At 33.2% G+C, this 10,994-nt stretch overlaps 1 protein-coding gene across 1 annotated transcript; it reads right to left on the bottom strand.

Annotated features, from left to right (window-relative positions):
* Positions 1–877: 877 nt before the first annotated feature.
* On the bottom strand, positions 878–4,081 carry LOC107632453 (rac-like GTP-binding protein ARAC8). Its single transcript, XM_016336132.3, has 8 exons — positions 3,691–4,081; positions 3,326–3,413; positions 2,812–2,921; positions 2,437–2,500; positions 2,067–2,131; positions 1,912–1,977; positions 1,371–1,468; positions 878–1,221 (listed from the first exon to the last, which is right to left on the bottom strand). The coding sequence occupies exons 1-8, from the start codon at positions 3,793–3,795 to the stop codon at positions 1,182–1,184; spliced, it is 636 nt and encodes a 211-aa protein (XP_016191618.1). The 5' UTR covers positions 3,796–4,081; the 3' UTR covers positions 878–1,181.
* Between the last annotated feature and the right edge of the window lie 6,913 nt (positions 4,082–10,994).

The raw sequence follows: 10,994 nt of genomic DNA, 5'->3' as shown, positions 1-10,994 counted from the left end.
GTCCACTTGTAACCCGCCATTTTTAATACGGATTTGGTGCTGTTAAGATCTTTTTCTTATTAAAAACCTTCTTTTATGATTGATCTGATACTCTTTATTTTAAGTTTTGGGCTTCTTGGCCATATCCTTTGGGCTTTGATTTTGTCTATGGTACATAACTATAAGTCTATTAGTGGGTTGCCAAGCAAATACTAGGATCTTGTTGTTGCCAAGCAAGTAATTTATTACTTTTTAACCAATTTGAGTTACTTTAGTAGTTAGCGCTAGCTCACTAATGTACTTAAATAAGTATTTAGAATTTGAACCAAGTTAGTCCACTTAAACAAGTGTCAAGAATTCGAATTATGCCTTGTGCATGCAGCAACCCATTGGCTAACGACAAACCCTTAAATAGAGTTCAGATCTGCAAAGATTAGTCTTGATCTGCTGGGTTAGGAGATACAGTGGAAAACCAAAAATAAAAAGTATTGAGAGTTTGAATCTCGCCTTGTACCTGCAGCAAGTCATTGGCCAACGACAAACCCTTAAATAAATAAATAGAAAATAGTGAAAAGAAAAAAAAACAAAAATATTTTCTTAGATGAAGTACTTGTTACTGGTCATTAAAAATTTTACTTCTCTATGTCCAAAATAAATATATAATTCTAAAATTTGAGAATTGTGATTAAACAAGAGAGGCTCATCCTCTCTTACTTAAATATCTAGAGTTTGATATTCACATTGTTGCATTTAAGTTACTAAGTTTCACACCTACTCAATAAAATTGTTGGAAGAGATGATAGAAGGCTAAGATTAGAAAAACTATTGCTTGTTAGAATATGAGTTCTACTTTTTCATATAAGCAAAACATTTTTCTTTAACAATTGATTCGGCTGAATAAGCAAAACAAATGTAATCATGTCTTCACTCCTAGCACTTCGTTACAATTTTCAAGTGAACCAACTATAATTATATATCAATATGCATATCAAACCAAAATAAAATAATAAACAAATAGCCAAAGTAAAAAAAAGGGCCAATTGTTCTTTACTTACAAGAAATCAGATCTAAGAGCTTAGCTTAAATTTCCTAATACATACATATCATTATATATATATATAGCTATGCTGCAAACGTTGATACAAAATAATAACTTCCCACCTATGACAAGTGAAAAAGCCTTCAGGTGATGATGATTTGTTTCATTTAAGACCAACAATATTCCTTCCACAGAAGATATTCCTGTAGTTCATGAACAATACACAATTCAAGAAATGTTAAACAGAAAGGGTGTCATGTTTCATTCATGGAAGTAATGAGCATAATCAAGCTTGCCAAAGATTTGGATAACATTGCAAGAATGCAACGTGCATGGGAAAAGGTTTACTTACAATAGACACCCGGGACGCGGTTTCTTCTTCTTCTCTTGTTGCTTCTGTGGAGGCTTGATCACCACCTTGATTGCCGCATCGAAAACAGCCTTCACATTCTGCAGTCAAGGATAAGGAATCATTGGCCCAAGGAAAACAAGTGATTTAAGGATGTACCAATAAATAATCAATATTTCATCCATTTCCTTTATCCATCGTACTTCTAGAAACATTGATCTAAAGATGTACTAAAAAGTGACAGTGACATATAGAAAGGACTAGAAGGAGGAATATCTATCTTAGCAGGACTAACATATTTACCACCAAAACTTAGGTCTATTAAATATTAAACATATTTCATGATTAGGGTGATGAGTAATTTCTGCTTTTGTCTTTAACAGATGTTGCGTGTCTGAAATTCGAAAAGTATGCCTTTCTTCCACATTGGTGAACAATCTAGTATAATACTGATCTCAAGTCTCAACTAGGTACTTTACTTCGTTTAAAAGGTTTTAGATATTGAAGTGCTGTAAGAATAAAATGGTAGCATGAACATATATACCTGCTGAGTTTTTGAGCTGCACTCAATATAATAGCTAGCTCCTATTCGTTTCCGTAGTTCCTCCCCCTGGTTTTCGACAAAATAGAACATCTTCAATAACCAAAGCCTATTGAAGTTTGAGCTATGTATCCAGATGATGAAGGAAGATATTTCACCTGCTCACGAGTCACAGGCACCAGACTGGGATGATCGGCTAGATAGTGCTTGTCTTCGCGAAGATCTATATGGCCATCATAAAAATGCAAATAGTGAAATTCAAGAAGTCCTCACAAGTGATCAAGAATTCAGTGTGCCGATAGAAAGGAACTTTGTGTTGACTTTTGTTGAAATATGTTGTTCAATATATCATACAATATAATTCTACATCAAATGAGTAGATATGTTTCAGCATAACAAAATCACAGTCTAAGTAATCTAATCTATAATGTATCTAGTAAATGGGGTTATGCTTCATGAAGAATATGGAAAACAAAAGAACACTTATTAGGTTGAATCCAATATTAAAACCAGTGCTTGACGATTTACCTAATTTGGTGCCAACTAGTACCACTGGAACACCAGGGGCAAAATGCTGCAGCTCCGGGATCCACTGAAACAGTGTATACAGAATCAGAAAATGCAAGGGAACTGCATGTGAGTTTCGACATTCTCATGGTGCAACGTTCATGCAGTTTGTCTTCATGTGAAATTTGATAGTTAATAATGGTTAGATTACAATTTAGTCAAATATGTCAAATCATCTAACGGTTCTTAAGTACCAATTTCACATGAAGATAACTGCATGTGAGTTTCCACCTTAATTTATATCCAAAAACATTAAGTTTCGGGTGCGTCAATTTTGTCAACCCAACCGTGTTAGAGGGGGCGGTAAAGTAATAGCACATAGAGAGACAAGGATACCTTCTTCAAGACATTCTCATAGCTCGCGCCACTAACAAGAGAGAAAGCCAATACAAATACATCTGCGCCTCTGTAGCTCAGAGGCCTCAATCTATTGTAGTCCTCTTGCCCTATCCAACAACACATTAGAAGCAAATGGAACATCACAACCTTAGCCAAGTTGCCATCACAAAATTTCAGCTACATAAGAAACCAAACTGCAGATGTTTCCCCCAAGTTACCATCATGGTCACTCACACACTCACACAAACAACACCCGAATGATGTAACGCAATTTCAAATGTGTCGATGGAATAGTGTTTTAAACTACTATGACTTATCCAATTACTTGTCAAATTCAGATAAATTGTGTGGTCTGCAACCACAATTGCGGGCACAATATTGCAGTTTACATATACATTTAACTCAAAACTGTGCATCGCATCACGCCAGCGCAACTTGAAATTATTTACTCTGTATACATAAATACATACATGTATAACTGAAGATTGTAAAAGAACAATAAACAAGTTACCAGCAGTGTCCCAAAGGCCTAAATTGACAGTTGTGCCTTCAACTACCACATTTGCACTGAAATTATCAAACACTGTGGGAATATAGTCCTGATCACAAACCACCAAAGTCAAACTCAAACTCCATAAACATAATTATCAGTGTCCAAAATCACAAGACATATAAAGATTCAACACAACCTAGATGAAATAACATATGTTCTTCAAACAATAATTACGTTACCCTCTCCTCCCACAACTCTTAGTCTCTCACTCGATCATAAAAGACATTGATCTCATGAAATTCACTATGATCGATTGATCTCAACCAAGAAATATATAAAGAAAGTTAAACCACAAAAAAGTGGCAGCGAAAAGGAATTCATACAGTGGGGAATTTGTTGCTTGTGTAGCAAATGAGCATGCAGGTTTTCCCTACAGCTCCATCACCAACTGTGACACACTTGATGAACCTAGAAGCAGTTGAAGCCATTGAAAACCAAGAAGAAGAAGACGAAGCGCTCTCACAAAAAGGGTACGTTTTATTTTTGTTAAAATTTGACAAAGTTGAAAGCTTTTGATCAATGGAGAGAGAGAGAGAGAGAGAGATGGCGGCACTTCACATGATTCTCACATACTCCACACTATAGGAAGCACTTGCTTTTCCTTTTTCATCATCTATCTCTTTTGCCTTTTGTTACTTGTTTGCAATTTGCATATGAAAAAATAAGAAAACTAATATATAATAAATAAATTACATCCTATGTTATTCGTTTAACAAGTTAAAATATGAGGTCATGATAGCTTATATAAGTGTAAAATACTATTAGTTGCATTGTAGGGTTGTTTACCCACTTTAAATCATGTGTGTGTGTATATATATAATTTTTTTTTTATAATTAGTATGAAGTTGGTTGGGTGCATTTAAAACTAACACTGTATGGTGTCTCTTATGGCCATCTCATGTGTGTGGTGTAGCCATCATTTTCCATTGTCCATAGTGATTAATTAGTTAATTAATTAATTAATTATATATCATCGAGTTCTTGAATTGCTAATGGTTTAATTGGTTAAAAAAAGCAAAAATAATTAAGGAATTGTCGGCTATGAAAGCATAAAGATTCGTCTGGTGAGATGGTTAAAAGCGTTGTACTGACTTTAAAAAAGAGAGGAAGGAGGACTAAGCATTATTACAAGCAATCAAACATTAACATTTAACAGATTTGATTGGAATTTTAAGTAAACATTAAGCAATATGAATGATGAAATTGGAATGAAAGGGAGGATTGAAGACAAAAAGTGTCAAAACATTTGTGCAAATAAATAGTATCGTTACATCATAATGAGTTAATGACCACAAAGTATGGTTGAAGTTATAATTCACTCTGGTATATATGTGTTTATATGTTTCTTAATTAACCTCCATAATACTAATTTTATTTTTCTGTTCCACAGATCATTTTTTTTTGAAGAGAAAAAGCTCAACACACTAGGTGGAGCAACAAGTACCAAGAATCCAACAGAGAAAAACAAAAGTAAAGACATTGTTAGATCCGTTGTCATCTCCGGCATTGCCATCAACAACTAAACGGATCAACACCACACCATTCTTTGTAGCTCATAAATGACCTATTCTTGATGTCATCTACACCTGTCTCAGATCTTTGGAAAACTCTGTTATTTCGTTCTAGCCAAATATTCCAGATAACAGCAAGGAAGCCTATCAACCACTTCTTCTTCTCCGAATTGCGTCCAGGCACTTCAATCCAACTCTCAAACTGTTCTTTGATCGTCCTTGGGGTAGCCCACGCTCTATTTGCACGCGTCAACCAAGTACACCACACCTGCCAAGCAAAATCACAGCCAAGAAACAAATGGTGCACAAATTCTACTTCCTTTTTACACAAGACACATATGTTATCGCTATGCTGTATAATGCCTAGCCTACTCAACCTCTCCTTAGTATTGATTCTGCCTACTAGAACAAACCACGCAAAGAGTTCAACTCTTGGAGGTACCAGTCCTCTCCAGATGGCGCTCGTGAAACTGTAACTTGTAATGTCCTCCGACAGGGTCTCTCTCTGTAGCACCTGCACAAAGGAATTAGTAGAAAATATACCAGTTTTATCAAATTTCCATACAATTGCATCCTCTCTACTGGGCGACATTCTCACTAATCGTAGTCGATCATGAAGTTGATTAAGCAACTCGAATTCCCATTGGAATAACTCTCTCCGCCACTGAAAGTTCCACACCCACTCTATCCCATCCCAGAACCCACAATCCCCTACAACAGATCCTTGTTGGTTTGAGACCAAGAAAAGTCTCGGAAAACTCTCTTTCAATGTACCACCTTGTAGCCAGTCATCCTCCCAGAAGCGAATGCGTCTGCCATCTCCTACCTCCATAGCCAAGCCACTAATCATTATACCTCTTGTCTGTGGCTCTCTAATATTAAGCTGACAAATATCTTTCCACGGGCCACCCTTCAACGGTAATGGCTGTTTTGACAACATTACAGAAGGGTTCAAATGATTACAAGAACATACGACCTTCTTCCACAACGGACAATCTTCTTTTGAAAAACGCCACCACCACTTGAATAGGAGCGATGCGTTTCTGATCAATGCATCACCCACCCACCCCCACAGATCATAGAAGAGATTTTTTTCTCAAGCAAGTGTTTTTATAGAAAATAGATTAAGAGCTGAGAATACTTATAAAATATTATAAATAAATGTGTTTTAAAAAAAATTAAGAAATGAAAACGCTTATAAAATATTACCTTTCAAGATATTCTCAAACTAGAGATATCTTAATATATGGATAAATTATTATTTTTATTCAAGAGAATTTAAAATGCTAATTATCCACAAAAAAACGAAAATAATTTTATATTTATAAAAGATGAATTTTGGTTGATAAGACTACTCAAACTCTACAAAATTATTCAAAATTCTTAAATTGCCATCTTAACTTAATTTTATAAGTTATTTTATTAAAATAATAATATAATCCATGTAATTAATAAAAGTAATTTTAATTATAGTGAATTATATATGATACCTGTTACTCAATAAAAGAAATAGAATAAGTACTGAAAATTTTAAAATAATAAAACTAAAAGATATTTTTTTCCTCTCTCTTTAAAACAGAAATATAAAAGTTACGGTTGTTAAAAGAGAGACGTGACCAAAAAAAAAAAACTTCTCTAAAAAATAATAGGTTTTGATTTTTTCTATGTCATTAACCAGAAAGTGAAAGAAAAGAAAAAAGAGAGGGAAAAACATCTAGAAATATTAAACTAGGAGCAGTGGAAGCGTGGTGCAAACAAGTTCCTAAATTAAATTAGATTTTGACATCAAAGAACAACCATAACTCAAGAATAATTTAACATAAATCCAAGTATATTTTGAATTATGCTCTCATAATGTGATAATCATAAATTTTAAGATCTTCTATTATTGTTAAAAATAATTTCTGTATTGGTTGTAGAAACTAAAACTAACATGTAGTATTCGAGTAAAATTATGAATTTATGATTATTCATAAATTAATTTATTCAGATTTGAATAAACCAAATAAATATTATCTGAATGTTCTAGTAGTGCAATTTTTTTTGTGTAAATGTTCTAGCATTGCAATTCTTTTTGTGAATTTGAAATAGATTTGTTAACCACCAAAGTGGGTCATGTATGATAATATAAAAATATATTTTGTGTTTGTTGCTATAAGATATTTAAGAATCACATCCAAATGTGGATTAATTGTTCTTATATTAAATTGGCAAGATTTTTAGTGTATATATATGTACAGTATTATAAATATTTAAACATCTAAAAGATATTAAATATTTTTAGTTAGTGCATATCTGATAAATTAAATTAAATTAAATTAAATTAAATTAATTAACATTATTGTGTTGTTGTATGTTAATGTATCATTTAAAGGAGAACATTGATATACTTTAAATTTTTTGTCTGAATCTAAATAATATATTATTTGATTATTCAAAGCGTTAATGCGTGAGTTTGTATTATATTTGCAGCTTCCATGAATTTGTTTGGTTCAGACAATGAAATTGTCAAGTTTAATAGATTTAACTATACTTATTGGTCTGCATAAATCTAATTTCAATTGGATGTTATGGACTTAGACCTGACATTAATTATAGATCAAAAGCTTACTAAAATTACTGAGACTAGTTCCAAAGAGCACAAATCTCTTTATGAGGCTTGAAAATGGTCAAATAGACTATATTTGAACTTGATGAGAATGACAATGGCTGAAAATGTTAAGCCATCCATGCCTAAAATAGACAATGCTAAGAATTTATGACTAAAGTTAAGAAATATTCTCAATCAGACATAACTGACAAGAAGGACCATACATCACTAAAGGTTCATGATGGCAATGTCTAAAAAAAGAAGGCACTGAAACATTTTTTCTGTAACAAGACTGGACATGTAAAAAAAGATTATCCGAAAAAAAAAGAATGGTTCAAAAAGAAAAGTATTTATTATGTTTCAGTAAGTTTCGAATCAAATCTTGTTGAAGTGCCTAATAATACCTGGTGGTTAGATTCTGGTGCAACTACTCATGTGTCACATATTATGCAAGGATTCCTTTCGATCCCGCCCATAAGAGGAACTGAAAAGTTTTTATATATGAGGAACATAATAAAGATATGAATTGAAGGAATTGAAACGTTCAGATTAATCCTGGACAGTGGTTGCTATTTAGATCTAGAAAAGTGTCTCTACATTCCTAAATGTGCTAGGAATTTAGTTTTTGTTTCGAATATGGACAATGTAGATTTTAACTTTAAGATTCGGAATGTTGCTTTTTCATTGTATAAACTTACTTACTATTATGGTTCAGGTATTTTAGTAGATGGTTTATATCGTTTCAATCTTGATGTTAACTTTGCTGAATTCCTATTTAATATTGAACATAGTATTAGTGGTAAAAGCGATGTACTTATTAAAAATTCTACTTTCTTGTGGCATAAAAGATTGGGTCATATATCCAAAGAAATGATGTTAAGGTTAATAAAAAGTAAAATTTTACCTAAATTGAATTTTTCTGATTAGGATGTGTGTGTGAATTGCATTAAAGGAAAGCAAACCAAAGCCATTTCAAAGAATTCAGCCATAAGTAGTCAACTACCTGAGTTGATACACACTAATATTTGTGGTCTTTTTGATAATTCATCTTGGGGTGGTGAAAAATATTTTATCACCTTTATTGATGACTTCTCTCAGTATTATTATTTATATCTTTTGCATGAAAAATCTCCATTTGTGAATATTCTTGAAATATTCATTAATGAGGTAGAGAAGTAATTAGATAGAAAAATAAAGATTGCGAGATCCGATAGAGGTGGTGAATATTATGAAAAATTTACTGAAAATGGACAATGTCAAGGTCCATTTGCAAAGCTTCTTGAAAGTCGAGGCATATGTGCACAGTATACAAATTCCTGGTACACCACAGCAAAATGGTGTAGCTGAAAGGCGGAAGCGTACTCTTATAGAAATGGTTAGGAGCATGGTAAACTATAGCAATGTATTTTTATCCTTATAAATGTATGCATTAAAATATGTTGTGTATCTTGTAAATTCTGATTCATTAATAAATAATTAACTAATAAATTAAATATGAGCTAAGAAAATCAGAAAATTAAATTTTATATTTTGAAGAAGTAAAAATATTTAGAATACGAATTAAAACACTAATTTTAAAGATTTTGACCCAAAATTGGACTAACGAACTAAACCAGTTAAACCGAACCCATATTGGGCCCAAAGCCCAACCCATATAAGCCTCCATCAGCCACTTTCCCCTTCCTTCATAGTGAAACACGCTGAGGAGAGGAAGGGAAGAATCAAAACCTAACCTCCAATCACTCTAAATTTTATTTGCCCATATCTTTCAATCTCGAGTTCTGATCGTCGCACCGTTTGCAACCACGCGATCATCTCACCAAGCTCTTCAATTCTATCCGAACAAAGTAGTAAGAATCTCTGAATTTCTTGTCCATTTTCTCCTTTCATTTAGATTCATATTTTTTGTTGTGGGTATTGAAGAATTTTTTGTCTTTGGTTATTTAGGTGCAATCTAGCATTGGGTATTTGTTGGATTTCACCCCAATCATCAGTGGGTAAGGTAATGAACCACTAAACTCTTGTAAATTCTTGAAGAATTTTATGAACTAGATTGAATTTCTTGTTGATTGGAGTTAAATTGATGAATTGGAGTACTTGGAACAAAGGTTGGGTGGCTGAAACTTATTGGATTTGATTGGAAATGTTGAAAGCTTGAATTGCGGTGTTTTGAACTTGGGAGAAATCGGCTAAGGTATGATTTCGATTTCTTGTAGATAATATGTAATGTTGTATAAATCTTAGGCTAGTTGCCCTTAAGAATGGTATGAATTGGTTTATTGATATGGTTAGTGAATGAATATATGTATATGTATGTATGATCTAGTTGGTGGCAAAATTGTGGAATTGAGTTAGTGGGGGATTATTGATATTGAATATTGATGAGGATTGAATTGAAAAAATGAATGAATTGGAGTATGGTTTTGGTCATGGTTTGCTTGGTAATGAATGTGATAAATATATTGGAATTGGTATGATTAGGCTTGTAAGAGTTAGGAATTGATGATTGAATGTTTGGAAGGCTTAAAAGCGGTAAGGGAGTGGTTTGGATTGATTTGAATTGTTGAATTGGTTAAAAATGAGTGTTTGCATAATTAGATAAAAACATAATTTTAACCAACTTTGACGTGCTGTAACTTGGCTCTTAGACCATCAAATTTTGTGGAATTTATCTTAAATGAAACTTAGGTCCGAGTAGTTTATGATGTTCAAAGAATGGACGGAAAAATAATTTTTAACGAAAAAGTTATGTACATTTGAAGTTTAGGGTTAAAAACTAAATTCTGTAGAAGTTGCAGAAAATTGAGGTCATGCGTATGTACACATGATGCATGTTACAGAAGGGAAAGAGCCTTGTGCGAGTCTTGTGCGTATACCATACGTATGCACAAAATCAAGGTTATGTGTACGCATGACCCATGCATACACACAACTTGCATTTCAAAAATGTATATTTTTCGTGCGCGTTTCGTGCATACACACAAAAACGGGTTCATGCGTGCGCACACCTTATTTTTCAAGAAATGCTATTTTTAACTATTTTTGCCTATCCAACTTGCTTTTTCACCTCTGTAACCCATGTTTAAGGTCCGATAGCTAGTTTTTTGGTTTCAAAATAAGAGCGAACATATAGAGGGAGTTAGATTGATATTGAGGAAGATTTGTGAAGTGAATAATTGAATTACTGAGGCGTTGATAATGATGAATAAGATATAATTGATGGCAATGATGATATTGATGAATTATGATCTAAAGATCTAAATGGCATGTACATTTAAATATCTGAGATATGAGTTTCCCTGGATAGATGCAGTGGCTCGTCCCCACTTGCTCCAGGTCGAGACTCGATACTCTGTTGACCCTCCGTCACAAGATGTGGCTTGACACTTTAACTTTTTGGATAATTCCCCCAATGAGATGATAAATGAATGAATATGTATGTGAATAACTCTTGGAGATGCGCGCATGCAGGGACTATCCGGAGTTCGCTACTGGACATGTCGGATTTGGCTGTATAACCGACAGA

The sequence above is a fragment of the Arachis ipaensis genome, chromosome B1 (genome assembly GCF_059453495.1).
Source record: "Arachis ipaensis isolate K30076 ecotype BB chromosome B1, ASM5945349v1, whole genome shotgun sequence".
NCBI classification, from domain to species: domain Eukaryota; kingdom Viridiplantae; phylum Streptophyta; class Magnoliopsida; order Fabales; family Fabaceae; genus Arachis; species Arachis ipaensis.
The sequence above is the reverse complement of the archived record's forward strand: the minus strand, read 5'-3'. Positions and strand labels throughout refer to the sequence as shown.

What these genes read in the sequence shown, in the direction of transcription:
- LOC107632453 (XM_016336132.3), bottom strand. Translation starts at nt 3,795, where the DNA reads ATGGCTTCAACTGCTTCTAGGTTCATCAAGTGTGTCACAGTTGGTGAT. An exon ending in CAAGCAACAAATTCCCCACT is followed by an intron (nt 3,414 to 3,690) that starts GTATGAATTCCT and finishes GTTTGTGATCAG; the next exon opens with GACTATATTCCCACAGTGTT. An exon ending in GCAGCTCAAAAACTCAGCAG is followed by an intron (nt 1,469 to 1,911) that starts GTATATATGTTC and finishes CCTTGACTGCAG; the next exon opens with AATGTGAAGGCTGTTTTCGA.